General features: G+C 38.0%; 1 protein-coding gene across 1 annotated transcript; it reads left to right on the forward strand.

Annotated features, from left to right (window-relative positions):
• The first annotated feature begins 7697 nt into the window (after positions 1-7697).
• LOC129283118 (uncharacterized) lies at positions 7698-21336 on the forward strand. Its single transcript, XM_054918957.2, has 4 exons — positions 7698-7775; positions 10652-10949; positions 11722-11814; positions 13679-21336. Exons 2-4 carry the CDS (start codon positions 10935-10937, stop codon positions 17264-17266), a joined length of 3696 nt encoding a protein of 1231 aa, XP_054774932.2. The 5' UTR covers positions 7698-7775; positions 10652-10934; the 3' UTR covers positions 17267-21336.
• The last annotated feature ends 703 nt before the right edge of the window (positions 21337-22039 follow it).

Consider the following 22039-nt stretch of genomic DNA (forward strand, 5'->3'; position numbering starts at 1 on the left):
ATAGCGGGGAAAGCTTAAACGTAGAAATTATCACGAATAATTGTGGTTAAATATTATGTCCTTATTTGTAATGTCGTCTGTACTATTCTTTTTAAATAATTGAATGACAATAAGCATGCGTTCACAGGCTTGGCACTGAATATGTAACTGATTATGAAAATCAATAATAATTTTGTTTTGACTGGTAAACCAATTTGGGGTCGATCGAGGAAGACCGTCTGGTTCAGGGCCCGTATTCCATAAACGAGATAAGCTTTTTGCTTAAGTCTTAGCAATTTGTCTTAGCATTTTGCTTGTCTAAGAAATCTTCCCTAACGATATTCTATAAACTTTAAGACATTTGTCTCAAGTCAGACGATATGGCTAAGCCAAAGTCTCAAAGTCAAATTCTATGACCTTCTAAACTGCTGCAGGGGTGACTGCAACAAAATAGCAAAAATGTCATTGAAGTTGTTTTTTCTTAACAAGTTTGATTTTATTGAAACTAATTACAACTATTGTAGTAAAAGAAGAGCATTCATCACCCATATATGGTAAGAATTCTTTATTCAGATTATTCTATATTTTGTTAATTACCAAAACATTTCAATCCCAAACCGAGTGACTTGCACAGTTTTTTATGTATCAGTCCCATTCATTACTTTTCATGTATTGTTTGTCAAAATCTAAATGGGATAGGGTAGATTCCTCTCGACATCTTTATTCTACTTCAGTTGAAGTAGACCTAGGGTCTAAGGGAAAACATTTGTAACTTTTGAGACTAGTCTTGGGTCTAACATTAGGCCTAGATCTAGCCTAGGCCCAAGATCTACAACTAATATCCGTCTGTTTGGAGGAGAATCGAACATTGTTTTTACTTTTTACTTTCCTGAAGGCTGAAGCAAAACGTAACTTTGTTAGTCTAGTGCCGTAGTGGAGCAACTGAGACTGAAGCTACATACTAGGCCTAGATCTAACGATAGACCTATATTAGTATTGGTCTAGGCCTAGAACATGCAGGACTTAGCCTGGCTTAGCCTTAAGACAGGGATAGATCTATCTAGATCTATATGTAGGTCTAGAATAGATCTGACTTAGACCAAAAGCTTCAGTCTCCGACTGTATTTTGGTTGTTCCGCTATTTTAGTATTACGAGTACGACACTAAACAGTCTAACGTTACGTTGGCCTAGTCTCACCAATGTGATATGACAGTAAATGTCAGAAACTTTTAAATAAATCCCCAAAAACGATGGTTATTCCTGTCAACAGTGCTAGATATATCGCTATGCATTGCTTGCCAACTATGCCTAAAGTAATTAGATCTAGTCCTAGTAGTAGTCTAGACATCTATCTAGATCTACTCCTGCTTTAGGTCCATCTGTTTGTTTGGAGTTTTTATTTTATACATTTTGAGGACTTGTTTAGATCTAGGTTTCCAGGACTAGAAAACAGGCCTAAACCTAGACCAACACTGGCAACAGCTCAGTCTAGACTAGGGCCTAGATTTATATAAGAATTTAGATCTAGGGCCTAGGCGGCCTAGCCTGTGCTTTCTTCTATTCATTCTAGATTTTATTTCTAGCCTATCCGGTAGCCCTAACGTTAGGACTGGCTGATCTAGTCTACTGTTTGATCTAGAAATCTCTAACCTAGGCCTAGATCTAGACTAAATGACTTACTCACTTAGACTAAAAGTTAGACCCTATCTAGATCTAGAACTATACCAATCTAGGTGTACATAGGGTCATAGTAATAGGTGTAGATCTAGAGACTTGTAGACTCTATCTCAATGTAGATTCTAGATCTAAAAATAGTAAATGTAGGCTAGATCTAGTCTAGTTCTACTCATCTAACGTTAGGCCTGAGAAAGGAAGTAGGCTAGGGATCTAGCATTGGGTTATTTCTAGGACTAAAGAATCTTGATCTAGGCTTAGATCTAAACTAGGGGCTGTAGTTCGAAATCTTGAGGTCTAGCCCCCCCCCAAAAAAAAAAAAAAAAAAAAAATAACTAGAAATAAGCCCTCAGCTACATGTAGTTCTCTATGTAGCCAAACAAAAGTTAGCATTGACCATTGTCTTAATCTTTTTTGGCGTATACATGTAGTTATCATACAAACACATATTTTGATGAATGAGAAAATGTGTCTTGCAGATTATTTTAGCTCAAAACCTACATTTCATGGACATATAGGCCAATGTCATAAAATGAAGAAGTAGTTCAATACACATCATGCTGTTTACACATTTATTGATCTGATATGCTGTTACCATGGCAACAAATTTTCAAATATATGTCTTGCAGATCTACACCTCAAAATCAATGTGTGAGCCAACTTTTATAAGAATTGGTAAAACTAATACAGGGATTCAAACCACAAGATTTTCACCTAATTTCTTTATATAATATGTTGTTACCATAGCAACACGAATTCTGATACAGGCAAAAGTATATCTTAGACATCTTCAACTCAAGACTATTGTGTGCGCCAACATTTTAGGAGAATTGACCAGTTGAAAACTGATAAAGTAATTCAAATTACAAGATTTTCATCTAGTTTTTGTTATTTTATTTGTTGCCATGGCAACGCAATTTTTTATAAAGGCATAAAATATACTTTGCACATCTTCACATCAAGACTAACGTTTGTGCCACATTTCATGAGAATTGATTAAAAACTGAAGAAGTCGTTGGAACTGCAAGATTTTTACATAATTTTTGCCCTAATATACCGTTACCATGGCAACACAATTTCCGACACATGCGAAAATGTGTCTTGCACATCTTTACCTCAAGACTTATGTCTGTGGCAAACATCATGAGAAGTGGTTGAAATATTGTAAACTTGTTAAAACCACAAATTTTTCACCTAATTTTCGTTATTTAATATGTTGTTACCATGGCAACGCAATTTTTGTATATAGGCATAAAATATGTTTTGCACATCTTCACATCAAGACTAATGTTTGTGCCACATTTGATGAGAATTGGTTAAAAACTGAGGAAGTAGTTGGAATATCAAGATTTATACATAATTTTTGCCATAATATACTGTTACCATGGCAACACAATTTCCGACACATGCAAAATTGTGTCTTGCACATCTTTTCCTCAAATCCAATGTGTGAGCCAACTTTCATTATAATTATTTTAAATTTTGGCCATAATATACTGTTACCATGGCAACACAATTTCTGAAAAAGCAAAAAAAAAATTCTTACACCTCCTTACCTTAAGACCAATGTGTGTTCCAAATTTCATGAAAATTGGTTAAAAACTGAGGAAGTAGCTCGAAATGCAATATAGGTATAAATTCTTAAAAAAAATTGGCCATGATTTGTTGGATTTAAACGTTGTCTTAAAGCAATTAAGACAACTCACAACTGTCTTAAGGTTAGGGCAAAATTCTTAGCCATGTAGAATTTATGAAATACAGACTCTGCATATTTAAGAAAAGTTACTTAGCTATTCATCCTAAATCTGTCTTAGTCGCGCAAAAATTCTTAGCCAAATTCTTAGACAAAATTCTTAGCCAATTCTTTATGGAATACGCGTTTTGGCTAAGAATTTTGTCTTAGACAGAAAACTAAGACAAAATGCTTATATTTTTGACTTAAGCATGCTTATCTCGTTTATGGAATACGGGCCCTGATTCTTTGCATAAAAGAAGACCCTGAAACTTTACCACTGCATCCAATATGATATAAATGCCTTGATGGTCATAACCCTTGGAAGCGGAAGTACTGTTGGGTATTTTGTACACCATAAGCAGCACCCTCTTGGTAATTAGCTTGGTATGCTAAAATGTAGAGATTTGATACAAATCTCTGTTATTTTTCAAACAGAAGAAAAAACATTGTTTATTATCAAATTGTTATTATTTTTGTTTTAATTCTTTTTCTGACCTAAAAGAACTTCATTTAGTTGAAATAATTTTTTGTGTCATTTTCCCCCTTAACCAAATCCCCTTTCATTTTGGAGTGAAAACTTTTTTTTCTCGGCTTTTTAACAAACCAGCACCACATTTTTCACTAACTTTTCAAAAGTAAGTGGTGCTCACTCAAGCGGAAATATTTTTCGACAGTTATATCGTCATTTGCTTAAATGGATCTGTACCAATGTTAAAATGTGGAAAAATCTTCAGGATTTTACATGCGGGGGCTTTTTGACATTTCATTGCATGGGGGTTTAAGACTGGTCATATTTTACCTAGAGATGTCATGTTTACCTCTCCCATTATAACCTCTGCCTATTTTACCTCTGCCATTTTTACCTCTGCCATTTTTACCTCTGCCATTTTTACCTCTGCCATTTTTACCTCTGCCATTTTTACCTCTGCCATATTTACTTCTGCCTTTTTTACCTCTGCCATTTTTACCTCTGCCATTTTTACCTCTGCCATTTTTACCTCTGCCATTATTACCTCTGCCAATGCGTTTTATGTGTTAAAGCAAAAATCGCATCATAACGAATATCAAGATGGAGGCTGAGAAAAAAAGGAAAGCCAATTTCACTGAAGGAGAGAAAATCACCTTGATAGCCGAAATAAGAGAGAGGGAAGAAATCTTGAGACCCAAGCTTAATTCAAGTATCACGTTTCAGGATAAAGAAAAGGCGTGGGCGGAAATTGCCTTGAAACTAAAACAATTAAGATAACTCACAACTGTCTTAAAGTTAGGGCAAAATTCTTAGCCATGTTGTATTTATGAGATACAGACTCTGCAGTTTTAAGAAAAGTTGCTTAGCCATTCATCCTATATCTGTCTTAGTTGCGCAAAAACTCTTAGCCAAATTCTAAGACAAAATTCTTAGCCAATTCTTGATGGAATACGCGTTTTGGCTAAGAATTTTGTCTTAGACAGAAAATAAGACAAAATGCTTAGATTTTTTACTTAAGCATGCTTATCTCGTTTATGGAATACGGACCCTGGTGATTAAGCGAAACGTGTATTGTATCAAAGCAATAGCTTTGATCCAGCTGAGGCATGGCGGCTTGTCATTGTTCAAAACCCACCTACACCCGACAAAGGAAATTATAATTGGTATAGTGTCGAAAATCTGTCTATCTGACGGTCAATCGGATCGGGGTCGCCCTAGCCACTAACCCGTCTATGTGGTCTAGTGGTTAAGGCACCGGCTTTCAAAGCTGGGGGCCCGTGTTCGATTCCCGGCAGAGACATTTTTTCGGCATTACCAATTTTTCCAAAGGGCAGATAGCTCTGGGGAACCTTGATTTAAGCTACGCCTATACCATTGTTCTCTTCATCCATTTCTTTCACAATATATTTATATATACTTTTTTACTAAAAGTTGGGCAAACTATTTGTATTTTGAGTTTACATATTTTACTCGACAAAGAGCCATTGCACTTGTGGCTCTCTACAGAAATAAACAAGGAAAAAGAAAACTATGTTTTCCAATCTTCCTCTCTCCTGGACGGAAGGGGAAGGGCCTCGTTCTATTTTCTTTCACTTATTTATTGTCTATTTTCAAATTGTCACAATTTTATGATGGGGAGCGGGCACCCGCCTCCCCCCCCCCCCCTTGTTCTACCACTATACCCCCTTCCTTCTTGCTCTTTCAACTGTTTCCTCTGATATGTCTGACCGGGAGATGGCGTAATTCTGTTTTGTTTCAAGTTTAGTTTATGGCCCCTTTGTAAATCAGTTTGCTAACTGAAAGGGCTAACCTGTTGAAATAAAACGTGAATAAATAAATGAATAAATAATGAATAAATTAATGAATAAATGAATGAATTGAAAAATAAATGAATAAATAAATGAATAAATAAATGAATTAATAAATAAATGAATAAATAAATAAGTAAATAAGCAAATAAATAAATTAAATAATAATAAAAAATAAGTAAATAAATGAAATAGTTTTGCGATTCAAGCACTATGTCCAAAAACAAAATTTAGGGTATAGCCTGCATGGTTACCTAGCTATCTGGAAATAATTATCTTCAATTTGGGTTGGGAATCGACCCCCTAAAATTGAACTAAGGAAGTAATCGATGTTATTCAAAATATTTGTTGAACCAAACTGGGGCAGGGAGGGGGTGGCCCGGGGGGGGGTGGCAAATATATGAATTGTGCACTCACTCCATCCCACATATCCGATGGTAAAAGTAGGATGATTTATATAAAAAATATAATATACGAAAACACTGGCGTTTTTTTTTTTTGGGGGGGGACAACAACGTGGGATTAAGAGTTTTGAAGACGATTGCGAAACTTTCTTCAGTTTTTTTTTAGAAATCGATAAACATACAGTACTCCTTTCCAGGAGCGTCTGCGGTAGAATTGGGGGCAAGGGCACGTATGCCCCCACCCCGGCCAAAATTCGCATTGAACGCCAAAGTTTTTTAGAAATGCAACACTTCTGATAACGGTGTGCCTTGGCTCACTGTTGCTGATGCTACGTTCCCTGTTTGGCGTTCAAAGGTCGATCTGGCGCTGCACGTGACATCGGCTGCCGGGCCGACGATCAATTGGGCAAAACAAATTTTCGAAGTATTTCATTTCTGATGTCTATTTCGATCAATAAAATTAATATTGAAGGATGGATGGATATCCCCTTTTCTTCCTTGGGGGGGGGGGGGGGGGTTGAGGAAAATGTCGAGACTTTTTCTAATCATTTATCTTTCTTGGAAGGTGTCAGGGGTCGATATCCAGGATTGGATAACTGGGTTGGGCAGTGGTATAGAAAAATAAAGAACATTGTGTAAGAAGCTGTAGGCTATGGTATAGTGAGTGATTGTATATTTGTATTACCGACCGGCCTTGTATTACCGAACACGCGCATCGTAGCGTCAGAAAATAATTTCATAAGCTCAAAACTTTGCAACATTCTTCCAAATGGAACTTGAATAGAAAGATGATGAAAAATGGTCAAAAACACATTTTCAAAGTATTAATATTCTAAAAATAATAAAATATGGTAAAAATAGCTCATCAGTAATTTTGTTGTTTTCTCAACTTTTCCCATGAAAACACACGTTCGGTAATACGATACCTTTTTCAAGTGACCAAAATATTTCACATGCGAAGAGGGGTCCGTAAAAAGGAAAAACGATTTCGGCAAAATTTTTACATATTTATATGTTGTAGGTAATTGTGTATTTATGGTGAAAGTTTGGTGAATTTTATGAGAATAATGTGTTTGATATGATTGAATTCATGAAAAGTGTTCGGTAATACGATCCTCCGTGACTATACGCCTATTTATTCATTTTTTCTAACATACTGAGCGCACCCATTATTCGATCTATTTCTGGAAATCGATTCTAATATTGCATGGTTCATCAACTAGTTGAATTTTATCTGAATCAATTCAGTAATTTTTTCTATATATCGAATTAGTGAATCAAATAGTTACGAATAGAGGGCCTAAAAGGGGGCCCAATCTTTCCTTTGAAAAATCTGACACGAAAAAAAAAGTCAAAGATAGAAAAAAACAAACACCAACATTTATTCCTTTATTATCATGATTATTTTGTATTGTTGAAAAGTTCCATCTCCCCTTGACGCCAGGAGGCCAGTTCGTTTTTTTTTCTCTCTCTCTCCCTCTTTTTAACTGTATCAGGACTGACCCCCCCCCCCCCATCTGTCCCCCGCCGCGCCACTTTCACCAAAAAACGAACAAACAAACAATAAAAAGGGCATATTTAGTGGGGACGCTGCGCGCGACCATTCCGTGACTGCGACTCAGACTGATGACAACGCGCATGCGCAGCATTAGCATCAAAGAGAGAGTCTGCCTTGTGCTTCTGTATGCCGAAATCAAATAATTAGGTAAAGTATCAAATATTCTGTTCCATTTCACAAATTTTTAATGACTTTGATGATTTCTGCAAGCTATATACTACGTTGAGTATAGTAACGATGTTTCGTCCACGTAAATCTCGTCTAAATTAGTATTTTTCATCAATTGCTTGTCATGTTCGGTCAGAATCTCACTTTCTCAGATCACCTCGCGCACCCGCACGATTGTCTTGAGTGTGTTGTTGTAAGGTACGACCCGAAACCTTTTATTTGGCTTAAGCTCCTGCGCAATTCGTATTGTTGTTTCACGAAATTGTGATATGTCCATATGAATTGTGTTCATGAAAATGGCATGCACCAATAATGTCAATGTCCTATGTGATGCACACAAATCAGTAGGGAATAACAGTTACTCTTTATTAATTTGACCAAAACTTTAAAAGCTTCGGTCTCTGCTAATGTTGGTTGTTCCGCTGAACTCCGTTTGCTGAGAAATAGAAAATAAAAAAATGTAAAAAAACTCATCGAAACAGACATTGCTGCATGCTGCCAGCTGTCTACTCTTAATCTGCTTTGGAGCTCTGCTGTCGATGATGTTAAACGTTCTCTGTTGGTGAACAACAACTAGACAGTCTGGTGATACACTTTATTCCAATCTCCTCCTGAGCCTTGCTCTTTTGTTTTTATACGTATTTATCAAACCACTTTTTCTGCGTATTCACTGGATCTCGCAGTTCTCCAGGACTGGAGGAAATCAACAGAAGAAGAAGAAGAAGAAGATGTCACGATATGTTACCATATGTTACCATTCTTTAACGATATCATCAGCCATCACAGGAGAGAATGGCAACAGCCAACACTCAAGTCAATGGTAGCTGTGATCAACCAATTATCAATAGAATGAAATTTACCAGGCATAGGCCTAGGCTAATCCACTCATCCTACGAACGAGGTTATAATATAATGGGCTAATCTAGACAGCTGGCAGCCGTTTGTTTCGAGGCACTCACACGTATTGCGAGGTTAGTATTAGTAATAGTATACTAACCTCGCACCACGAACCGCGTTTGCGCGTTTGGCAGTGGATTTCTAACTAGTGGGTCGCGCGTGCTGGGATCTCACTTCTTGGGTCCACAACACACGACTTCTATGGCTAGAATTTTCTGTGCGCGGCGGCATGTAATGAACCCTTGGGTGGTTTCGAGGAGTTTTTTTACATTTTTATTATTTTTTGTTTCTCCTCGTACACACAGACGGCTTGTGATCGTGTACCTCGAGCGATGTTCGTGCAGGCTCCACTTCACTACCGCAACACTACGTTCCACCTACCCAGGTGGAACGTAGTGTAGCGGTAGTGAAGTGGAGTGGAGCCTGCACGAACATAGCTCGAGGTAGTGATTGTGCAGCCGCCATTTGGGGGTTATCAATTTTTTTTTCTTTATTTCATAAAAATATATAAAAAGGACTGGACCAAAATAAAGATTATTATTCCGTTATGGCCTGTAATGCACTAAAACGGGGAAAAAATAAACATAAAAGAAAAAAAAAGTGACTTACTTTGGCTGTCGTGCAATTCCCACTTCCCTGGTTTATCCATTACATAAACATAGCCAGTTAGAACTTCGGTCTCTGTAATTGGTGAGTGGAGCCAACAGAGTTCAGCCGAATGACACACTTTGGTTCGATAATTGTTTTGATCAACAAGACCACTTTTTTCATTAAGTATAATTTTTGTTTCAAATGATACATTTTTTCATATTCTATGCATTTTATAACTATTAATAAGTCACTTAGTATTTTGCTCATTATGGAAAGGATTTTTCCTGCAGATTTCCTGTCTTTACTTTGTATCAACGATAGGTCTTAAAGGGGAATCCAACCCAAATAAAAACTTGTTTTTATAAGGCAAAGAAAAATCAGACAAGTTGATAGGTGAAAGTTTTAACAATATTGGACAAACAACAAGAAAGTTATGAATTTTTATAAGTTGTAAATATTGGTAATCACTATATCCATGGAGACTTCAAATTGGCCGCATATGGGATGTCATAGTGATGTAAGGCAAGGACTACTCTTCCATGTACTCCAATACATATTTATTATGGCTAAAATATCATTTTTCCTAAAAGTTTTATTTCAAATTATATTTTTTTTCATGAGGACATAAAACAATATACTACCTGGGTTATATTTAGATTACTGCCCCAGGGGAATGGGTACTTAGGAGAAAACCACAAATCCCTGATAATAAAGTACATGGCCTATGGGAAAGTTGTCCTTGCCCCTTGTCATAATTTACTTACCCAGTTGCCAATTTGAAGTCTACATAGTATTAGTGATCTCAATTTTAAAGCAGCTATAACTTTCTTATTGCTTGTCCAATTTCTTTCAAACTTTCACCATTCTGTGTAATTTATTTTTCTCCTTCCCAACACAACATTTTATGGCCAAGGCTGGATTCCCCTTTAACGATAAAAAATATGATATAAATATAGAAGAAGATTTAACACCACTATTTTCATTTGATCATACAATAATAATCTCACTGCAAATACATTTTCAGATTTCTGTACAGCCTACTGCTAGTTTTGTGTGCATGATTACAAAGCAGTAATGGACAAAATGAAAGGCGATTTCTTAGTTATAGAATGCACAGAATATTACAAAAAATATATCACTTGAAACAAGATTTAGTTTATACTCTACCTGATGGTAATTGCTGTATTAGAATGTTTGCACTATTCATTATAAAAAAATAATGGCTTCAGATATTTTGCAAATAATGATTAAAAAATATACAAGTAGTGTCCACTGTATTCAGTTTCATTTATTTTCATATTTTTATTGCAGAAAGATAATGTGAGAGTTTAACTCAACTTCATTTCTTTCTTACTACACTGTTACAGTACGACAATACGCCAGACGGTGGCCTATACTTATAGAGAAGAAGAAGAAGAAGAAGTTGGCTGTTGCAGATGCTAAACTAAGGAAAAAAACCTGTAAGACTAGAACTGCTTAAGAAGTTCCCTACAGTGTTAAAAAAAAATCAACAACAAACATGAGGTTCATGGCTGGTGCATTTTTGTCAAGTTTTCTCACCTCTTCTCTTCCAATGACAAGATAGCCAAAGAAGTTTGAGGCGATTCACACAAATTTAACTTCCTGTGCCGGTGATATTGGTTGACGATCATGGACACATTACAGGTAAATGACAGAATAGTTATTTAGAATTACTTGTAAAAAATCATATATTTCAATATATGAAGTATAAGTGTGATAATTTTGTGTTAATGATAAAAGAAAGAAGTTGCATTAAACACTGATTTCATGAGGAAGGATGTAAAACCAAGAGTGATTGCTATTACATCATTGGGGTTCTAGATCTGGTAGAATTTCATAAAATGCATTGTCGATCACTAACACACATAAGCACATGTGGGACAGAGTATTATCATTGCTTGGAAAAATACCCAACATTTTGGTCAAATACTATGCTCAATTTGCTATGCTAATTTCTCAGAAATTTGACAATTTCTTCCAGAATCCTTTGGCACACATTTAAAATGCAAACGGACACTTTGTTACTCTTTATTGGATTCTGTATAAATTCACTTTCAAATCAATACCATGACTGTTATCTTTCTTTAAAGTGGTTTCAGAATAACAATTTATCTAGGAATTGTTTTTGATTTAATGGTATGAATGATGAGTTGTAGTTTAAAGATAATAATCGAGGATCAAGCTGTTAAATTCTTAGATAAAGTAAGAGTTTAAGATTTATGAGATTTTAGGGGAGGATGATTCAGCTGCCAGAGAATGTGAATAAATCCTTCTCATTTGCTTATAATCATAGAGGCCTGCAGCATTTGCTTTCTTGTTGGTGACAAGAAACTCATTCTGGCATCTAGGCTATATTTACTGAAAATTATCAATAAGAGTCATAATAATAGAATATTATTTCTTGTTGCTTTGACAGGCGTACCTGCTGGGTGGCGAGGATGAGACACCTGATGCCGAGCCAGAGACGAGCAGTGATTCTACTGATGCCAAGACATCTTACTTTACTATGGTAAGACCGCAATGCATCCGTATACAAACAGCAAAGAGGCATGACTGCGATCGTACAAGATTTTGCATGAGGTGAAAGAGAGATGCTCTATTCAACAAGGTGTAGCCGAGTTGATTAGTGGCTCTCTTTCACCTCATGCAAAGTATTTGTACCATCACATGAATAAGAATATTTGCTATTTGTGTTGTAAAATGCCTTGGATATTAGCAAAAATGTAGACTTTTCCAAGGTTAAATTGTCAACTTGAGAAAATAATTATGAAAGCAATATCCCTGAGCAAAGGCATGTGCAGCAGTGATTCAAACATGCCTCATATCTGTAGCAGGGGCACACACTAGTTGACCCTTCGCGTATTGCATCTTGACTTATTTACCTAAGCCAATGATTGTGACCTCACCTACCAAGCTGTGTGCAAATGGTACATTTTGGACTGGAGAGTGCAACGGTACAAACGTTGAAGTTTCAGCATCCTATATACAGTAGTGTATCCAGAATTAACTAAGAGAAAGAAATGTATGAGCCCATGCATGTTCATAATAAGTAGAATGAGCGCTAGCATAGTAGAGTCACTATTGTCGCCAGACAATTGAGCCCATGGAATGCTTCGAAGGAGCTGATGCTGGATACGCGTCTTGTATAAATGTTTCAAGATCTTGAAAAGACAGCTATATATTTGCAAAATTTGCTAATCCTACAAAGCCAAAAAAAAAAAAAAAATTTAACTAAAAACCAAAATTTATAAATAATCAATGCTGAATTAGTGTTTCTTTGTTTGTCAAGTCTTTGATCTCTGTTCCTTTTATTGAAAACATCATGATTGCGTAATAAACATGTACAATTAGCACTTCAAAATAATACTTTTTAAATACAAACCTGATATTTTTGCAACCTGAAAGCATGTAAAAAACTTGCATATCTAGCTATAAGTAATGTATTCAAATGAAATTCCAAGTATTACTACATGTATATTAAAGGTATAAGATTGATAGAGAATTACCGGGCAATCAGATTCATGCATTAGACATAAAAAATAAAATTATAAATAAAACACAAATTAATATTGTTCTCATTACAATGGTGGACTTTCTATCAAAAGTCAAATATCCATCTAATTTGAAACAAATATCAAATTTATTTGCGAAACATCATATTATTTACCTTTTATCAGTGGAATATCTGCTGGACAGAATAAAAAAAAATTGTGATGCCATGAGTTTGAAAAGGTCAAACTCTGTATACCTGTTATTATTGGCCCTAATGTTAATGATTAACCATCAAGCCAATGAGGTGTGAACGGATTCAGCATTATTTTTGTAGATGATACATGTAGCTAAATGATTTTGATTAATACTAGTAAGCACCTTTCATTTTTCAGAAAATGCAAGGAGAAAAAAAAATCAAAATTCCAGTAAATTTTGCGTCGTGGTCTAGTGGTTAAGATTCTCGTCTTTCAATATGAGGGACGTGGGTTCGATTCCAAGCCATGGCGTGTTTTCCTTCAGCAAGAAATTTATCCATATTGTGCTGCACTCAACCTAGGTGAGGTAAATGGGTACTGGCAGGAAATAATTCCTCAAAATGCTGTGAGCACCGTAATCAGTAGACTAGCTTAGCCGGGATAATATAGGAGCGCCTTGAGCACCTAGCAAGATGGATACGTGCACTATACAAATCCTATATTATTATAAAGGGATATAAATAGTTTCATTTCCAAAGATGCAATATAAGCTACATGTATGTACCTTCACCTGGGCTGAAAATTTTTATTTTTTTGTTACACATGATAGCTTTTACTTTTCCAAGTTTGATTTTAATTACTGTAATTAGATTAATTATTCATTCATTTTTCTGGTTGTCTTTACAGAAAGATGGCAAGTTCTCCTGCACCAGGTGTGGTCACCTCTTCACTCAAAAGACCAATCTCCAACGGCATGTTCGGAAGATCCACAATGAGACAACCACCAGCAACGCCAGGACTTCGTGCATCCATCCCGGATGTAAGAAGGAGTTTTACCACAAGACCAAACTCATAGAGCACCTGGAGAAGGGTCACGGTATGTCGTTGCAGAAATCTGAGCTCTCCTTCGAGAATGTGGAAAAGTTCCTGGCATGGAAGGAAAGAGAAGAGAGTCAGAACTTTGCATATTTTTCAAAAGAAAGAGGTGCCATCCAGTCATCACTGTGTATTCATCAGACCTATGCATGCCAGAGGAATGGCAGTTCGCGCAGGCATAAAGCCAAAGGAAGTCCTGCAAGGACGACCTCCAGGAAGTTGTCTAAGGGCTGTGTCAAGACGGATATGATCTGCCCTGCAAGGATCATTACATCCAAATGCCTGAAGACAGGTAACCTCAAGGTTACATACTACAGCTCGCACTCTCACCCACTTGTGTCCAGTGACATCAAGTTCCATCCATTGCCGCAGAAACTGCGGGACGATTTGAAGCTGAAGATTGCCTTTGGGGTTACCATTGAGGATATCCAGAAGGACCTTTCCCGCCCTAACCATAAAAACATTGATAACTTGACTGTATTCAAGAAGCAGCTGAATATCTCCAGACACCACATGCAGCAGATGAGGCGGAATATCCTCAAGAGAGCAGAGAAGAATCCTGAAAGTATAGACAGCATCTCTAGCTTGGCCATTGTCCTTGAGAAACACAGGTCTGAAGGCCACAATCCTATCATGTTGTACAAACCTGAAGGAGGACAATACATCATTGGAAAGCTTGAAGGTGATCCTCTTGAAGTTGAAGACAGTGCAATGGTTGTTGGTGTGCAGACGAAGCAACAGCTTCATATGTTGCAACTATTAACGGTTAAATACCTCTGTGTGGACTCAATACAGTATCAGGATCACCAACTGGTCAATGTCAGCATACGAGATGATTATGGTAGAGGAAGTCCTGTGGCGCATCTGATTTGCAGTCCAAATGATCAAACAGCACTCTTTTACTTCTTCCAGGTCATTGCAGAAAGTTTCAACAAGTCCATGATGGTGGGGATCTTGACCGACGAATCTTCAAGCTGCATCAACATCCTCTTGGCTGTCTTTGGCGAGAGCCTTACACATGTCTTCTGCAGGCGTGTGGTTCACCTTGACTGGCTTAACCAGCTTCAAGTACTTGTCACAGACAAAGAACTCCGGAGAGAGATATACACATCCTTGGCCTTGCTTATGGAGGAAACCAACTTGAATCAGTTTACAAGTATGACTAGCACATTCTTGAACAGATACCAAAACAAGGTAAAATCCAAGAACTTTGTAGCTTATTTCAAAGATACTTACTTGGATCACTGTCCGCAGTGGGCTACCTGCTATGGCAACTTTGCCTCTAACTCTAACCAGGCTACGATGTATGATAAAGCCTTCCACAAACCCCTCAAAGATTACCTAGATGGTGAAGGTAAAGAAGGGGAGATATATGACCTTGTTGCTTTCTTGGTGAAGACTGCTGATGAACACAGTGATCAGCCTCTCTTACAGGGCTGTCTGCAACCGACCCAGTCATCGGGTAGAAGATCAACACATGAAGAAGCCCTCCAGATACCTGCTGAATGTGTGACAAGAGTATTGGCCAATCTGTATTCAGTGAAAACCGAAACAGGACTGCTGCATGTGAAGAGAGTGAAGAAGTCTTGTCAGGATACATCATGCAGCCCCTCGTGCCTTGAGGCCCCCTGCCTTGAGCTCTGTGCACATCTGTATACATGTATCTGTAGTGAGGAGTCGCAACTTTGCAACCACATTCACAGGGTCCACATGCAGATGCAAAACTCATTCGTAGTCAATATTAAAAAACAGCTGACAGATCCTACTCACAAAAGCAATGCCTCGTCCGCACCTCTACCCCCGCCGCAGCAGAAACTTAGGAGAAGTCCCAGACAAGCAAAGAGAGAGGCAGTAACTCAAGCACAAAAAGAGGCAGTCAACCAAGCCCAGGAATCTATTCCGAATTCAAATGAAATTGAAGGAACAAGAGGGAACAATATAGATGGTGTTGCTTCCAAAGGTGTCACAGCAGAGGATGGTGGAGATGATGATGATGATGACGATGATGATGATGATGATGATGGAGGTCTCTTTATGGCTGACACTCATGAATCTGATGATGATGACAATGATAAGCAGGATCCAGGTTTGATCTACAATGCTGAACCAGTTCCTATGGAAGATGGAGAGACATCTACCATAAACCTAAGAAAAATTCTAGATGTCAATGATGAACTTTTAGCTCTTCTGGAAAGTAAGCAAATACAAGCTTCCATGTTCCCATACATTCTTGATGAACTGAAATCCATTGTGGCAAAGTGCAAAGCCCAAGTGCCTGCCGAGTCTATAGATAGTCTGAGAAGGCGGGCGAAACGGAAAGCTGCCATCCCGCTTTCACTGTTACAGATTAAGATGAGAGGAACGGCTATCAAGAAAGCTGTAGAGTCTAAGATTAGTTCCCTTCAGGAGAGTAGTGTAGAGCAAGTGAGGTTATCAGATGATCAAGTAGAAGAAGCACCAGTTACATGTACCAAAGCAGAAGCCACATTGCCCCCAGCCCCATCCATTGCCACAAACTCCTCAAAGTCCTCCGCAGCACTCCAGGACTTGTTCTCCTTTGTCATAACCTCATCCGCCCAGACTCAGCCTGGTAATGCCGTTTACATGGTTCCAACGACGACAAATACAACATTGCCTTCTTTCTGTGATGGAATGATTCCTCCCACCCCACTGAATCCACCAAGAGAGAACTCACCGGTACAGATCATCATGAATGCTCCCGCAACGCCCCACATCCAAACGATCCATACAGCATCATCCACATTAGGGATGTCAGAATCTAGTCCTCTAGAGGCAGATGCCATGCAGCCTTCATTTCCACCACTCCATCAGCAACAAAGGCACCTCTTTCCTCCAGCCACGGTCCCACCTAGCATGACTGATTTCTCAGCGCTGTCCTCTCAGCTGGTATCTTCGCTGCCACCTGTTCTATCCTCAGCAACGCAGCATCACAGCTATCAGGAATCGGAATACATCCCTCGTCAGACGAGCCTCACACCTACAGGTAGCGTCATGTCCCAGACACTTGTTACGCAGATTGTCCCAAGAGCTGCACCATCTCCGTACCCATACAAGGAGCATTCGCAATTGCTTCCTCTGACCGGGACAAACCAACAAACAGGTGCAACTGCTTCGTACCTAGCCTCACAGCTTGGCCACCACATGATGCAGCCTCAGCCATTGCCGCAGCATCTGCCGTCGCCCTACACCCTTCCTGGACAACCCTTGAGCCATCAACCAACCCATCCTATACCACAACCCAGGCAGTACCTACCCACTCCCAATCAAACATCACAGCCTTCAGCCTGCCCCATTTATGTCAATCATCCAGCTCCTCCATCATTTGACCCCTGCCCCACCCACTTCTCAGGGTCAACCGTTGCTTCAGACGGATCCTAACTTCAAAGGAGCTGGTCAATCCATGTACCAAACAGAAAATAGCATCATTGAAAACGGACATACATGTACTGGAGCATTTCGACATGCCTTCATCGAAGTAAAATTGTGTGAATTAATATAATGCTAGAAAAAAAAAAATATGTAATGATACCAGCACAGAATGGGGTCAGTAAAATGAATTTATGTTGCCTCAAGCATGAGCATGACCCCTTTCTGTGCTGCCAGAAAGAGTTTGTAAGAACCCTTATGTTATTTTATTTGCTTTAATTAATTGCTGTTTACTAACCTAATTTGTTAACATTGACAGCCAATCACAGCTCGTCATTCAGCGTCCACAGTCTGTTTGGTTCTATTATATATTGTTTCATTCTAGCGTTCTGTTCATTCATGCGATTGTACTTCGATGAGTGCATGTCGAAATGCCTCAGTATGTGTCTTTTTCCCGGGGGACCACTTCCATTGACAAGTGAATACAATGCGTAACCACAAAAACATGTGAAAAGGATCTCTTTTTCAAGGTAGGGCACGTTACGTAATAATGGTGTCAAATACAAAAAATGAAAAAAGGTATGTATTTCACTAGGAAACCTTCATGTTTACGGTCAAATTTGCGAGGGTATAAAAAGACTAAAATATACTGTATAATTGATGGCCTTTTTGCTACAACACTATGGCCCGAATTCACAAAGGTGGAATAAAGTTGTACCGGGGTTAAATCTAGTCATGGGTTAACTAATACCCGGGTATAAAGTTAGTCCACCGCGCTATTCACAAACGGTGGACTAACTTAAGTGGGGGCGTCGTGGTCTGTGGGGGCGTCATGTCTAGTGGTTACGAATCTCCTCTTTCAATGAGAGGGGCGTGGGTTCGAATCTCGGCCACGGCGTGTTTTCCTTCAGCAAGAAATTTATCCACATTGTGCTGCACTCACTACCCAGGTGAGGTGAATGGGTACTGGTAGGATTAATTCCTTGAATGCACCAAGCGCCTTTAGCAGCTGGAGCTACAGCCAGGGTAATACCGGGTATATACATGTAGTGTGCCATTGAATAGGAAACTATATCGGCGCCTCATAAATGCTATATATTATAATATTAAGCACCTGGGGTTAAATTTAACCCATGGCTTTGTTATACCCCGGTGCTAACTTTAGTCCATGGATTAAATCATAAACTGAAGCTAGCATACTATTATAACACTGCACTGAGCATGCTCAGTAGTGAGATGATAGTCTGCTTGTACTGAGCATGCTCAGTAGTGATGTGATGTCTGATTGCAATGGAGTCTGCCAAAATCAGATCAGCCAACTGGCATCACAGCGAGCGCTCCTTTCTTTTGGAGCTTGTGCAGGACAGAGCTCACATATTTGCCAGCAGAGCAAATGATGCTCTCAATAATAGAAGGAATGTGGGATGAAGTATGCTCATCAATCATCGCCAAATTCGGAAATAAGTGGACCACGGCACAAATAAAAAATAAACAGAAGCAACTACTTAGCCAAGCGAAGAAAGAGTACGGCGATTGGAAGAGGCGGTCCCGTATGACGGGAGGAGGGCCACCTCCAGAGCCTCCTTCAACAGTAACTCTATTGATCAAGGAGATTCTCCCCAGTGATTTCATCCACTTATCTAACTCGCGACGATGACAATGATTCAGATACAATATCAAGTTTTGGGGTATACTTTTAGGAAAGTTTAAGCAATCATCAATAGATATAGATGAATCTGAAGATTGCTTAATAATTAAAGTTCAAATTAATTATGTAATTTACTTACAATCTTGGTCGCAGTCGTGAAATTCGAAGCGTTATAATACGGCAACAACAGACGTTGACTGCCGAAAAAGTTATTTTTCTGGCAGCAAACTGTCAGGCAACTTTTCCGCAATCAAAATACTGCTCTCTCATTGGTTAAAACCGAGGACTAACTTTAACCCACAGATTTAGTCCACCCCAAAGAGCTGACTAAATTGTGACGTCAAATGACGCGTTTTATACCCCGGTATAACTTTAGTCCACCTTTGTGAATCGCAAAAGTTAGCCCCTAGGTAGTAACTTAAGTCCATGGATTTAAATGACGTCAAATTATGCGTTTTATAACCCGGGTATAACTTTAGTCCACCTTTGTGAATTCGGGCCTTTGTGTTTAGGGTCTTTGAGCGAGGTGTGTGGGATGGTACTAAACCCAATGAAAGTAAAATTAAAGCTGGCCGACGTCTGGGACATAACAGTTAATATAAAGTTGTACTTGTTTAGGGGTTGAATTCAGGGAATACTTGTCAAGGGTTCCAGTTTGTTTTCAATACTTCTTAGGAGTAGGGTTAAGGGGTGTATTTTTGAAACCCCATGGTCATGCATGGTATCCACTCTTCAATGGAATTGCCCCCCCCCCCCTCGGGGTCTTAGCTATTTTCTGATTTTACAGTACCAAACACTTATTCATCCATGTACTAAACACATCAATGCATCTTATTTCACTGGTAGCAGATACAAATTTCAAGAGGTGTCGTCAATTCGTCACAGTTTTCAGTTATGTCCAAAGAGGCAAAAAATAAAAGAAATTCAAATATTGCCTTTTTTTTCAATATTCAAATTAGACAATCAAAAGTCTGAAATCTCACCAATTCTTTTAAGTGTCTCTTGTGATTCCTTAGATATTCTGCTACCATGGTATCAAAAATTTAATTGTATCACATAAAGTTTGAGTTTCAGCCTTCCAAAATAGCCTTCTAAAACTTCCCCTTTTTCTCATGATAAATTTCCCTGCATTGAATAAGATTCATTGTCCACTGTGGGACGCTTTATGCATATTTAAGAAAATTATGAATTAACTTTTCTCCATCTTGTGTGCAAACTGGCTGCTTCGTAAAAATGTGATGGATCAAATAGTTTGTGCACACTTCTCTATAATCATCTAAGTACACACAATTATTCAATCCAGATTGTACAATGCAAGTGTAATTTGTAAACCTCTTTTAAAGGGGAAGTTCACCCTGAAGAAAAGTTTGTTGTAAAAATAGCAATAGTAAAAAATATTGAAGGTTTGAGGAAAATCCGTTAAAGATTAAGAAAGTTATTATAATTTTAAGTTTTGGTTGTGTGATGTCATAAACGAGCAGCTGCCCCATATGTTATGTATGTAAAAAATATAAAATGCATAAATCTCAATTTTTCAATGGTTGGAGATGACTTACTTTCGTTTTCTTTTTAAGAACGGGTGTTAAAATGATTTGTCTAATGATATACTAAATGTGCAGTAAAAACCACTTTCAATTTTCTGAGAATATGACATTTCATTGATTTTTTACCATACGTTATGTACATGTAGGAATGCTGCTCGCATATGATGTCAAAAATAAAGTGATTAAAATCCTAATAACTTTTTTATTCTTTGATGGGTATTTCTCAAACCTTTGGCAAATTTTTTTTATTTTTCTGCTATTTTTAACAATAAGCTTTTTGTCAGGGTCAACTTCCCCTTTGAGAAAATTTTGCCAGTTGTTGGGTGTAGCCCAGTGAATTACATGTAGTCTCTGGACTTTGAAACCGAAGGTCTTAGGTTCAAATCCCAGCCACGGCGTAATTTCCTTCAGCAAGAAATTAATCCACATTGTGCTGCTCTAGATAGGGTAAATGGGTACCCTGCATGATTAATGATATACCAATTTAGTGTGCTATTAGCATTCTTTGTGGGACACTGTGTAAGTGGTCCTAATGGGTTTGACTTGGGCAACTCACCTGTAGTTCTGTTCCGTAAGCGGCAAAACTTTAAAATGAAGAGAAAATTCATATCTTGTGTTTCATTTGTTTTAGTAATCATTTTGGAAGGTACAATCAAATTTTACTACATAGATTTTATGAAATTATGCATTTATGTGTCAAATTTTGGGTATTTATTTAGGTATTTAACACAATGTCCACTCTATAAGCTTGAAATCTAAAACCATCAACATGAAGAGCTACATTGATACATACTAACTCACTTTGCAAGGGATGTACCCACTTCTATTTGATGCTGTATCTATGTTATTTACTATATTCTAAATAGAATGTACATTTTTCTTAAATTAAATGACTTGTGTGTCCAATTGTTGTGTAGAATTCAATTCCAAAGCTAAGGGGGGGGGGATGTTGAGTGGAGAGCAGCTAGAGGGTACAATGGAGGGAGGGGTGGGATTCTTACTCCTGTTGACGGTGGGGGGGGGGCAAGGATGGAGAAAGACATAGACAAGGGTGAATGAATGTCAGATTGCATTGCAGCTGGAAAGTAGGGAGGGGGGGGCAAGGATGAATGTCAGATTGGGGAAATACTGGAGGATAGGAAGGGGTGGGGAGGGGGGCAAGTTCGGAGAAAGACAAGGAGAAAGAGGTCAAGAGTCAGGTAGAAGTCAGTGGATCAGAAAGAAAGAGAGGGGAGAGAGACAGCTATATTTGATCACAGGTGAAGTAGAAAAGTCAAGTTGGGGGTTGAGAAAGAGTGAAGAGCAATAGATGGAGGAGATGGGCACCTACCAAAAAATATTTCAAATTTTTTTTAAACTAGATTTTATATCATTTCTTTCTACTCTATTCTATTTCATTCATTTTTTTTTCATACTATTTCATTTTATTCTATTTTAACCATTTTCATATTTTATTATTTATTTACAATAATTGTTTTTTATCTTATTTTTTTTTTTTTTTTTTTTTGGGGGGGGGGCTTAGTCCATTTTTTGTGGGGGATACAAGTACATCTGTTTTAATGTGAAATTTTAATTACGGTACATTTTTCATGT

This window comes from Lytechinus pictus, chromosome 19, assembly GCF_037042905.1.
Source record: "Lytechinus pictus isolate F3 Inbred chromosome 19, Lp3.0, whole genome shotgun sequence".
NCBI classification, from domain to species: Eukaryota; Metazoa; Echinodermata; class Echinoidea; order Temnopleuroida; family Toxopneustidae; genus Lytechinus; species Lytechinus pictus.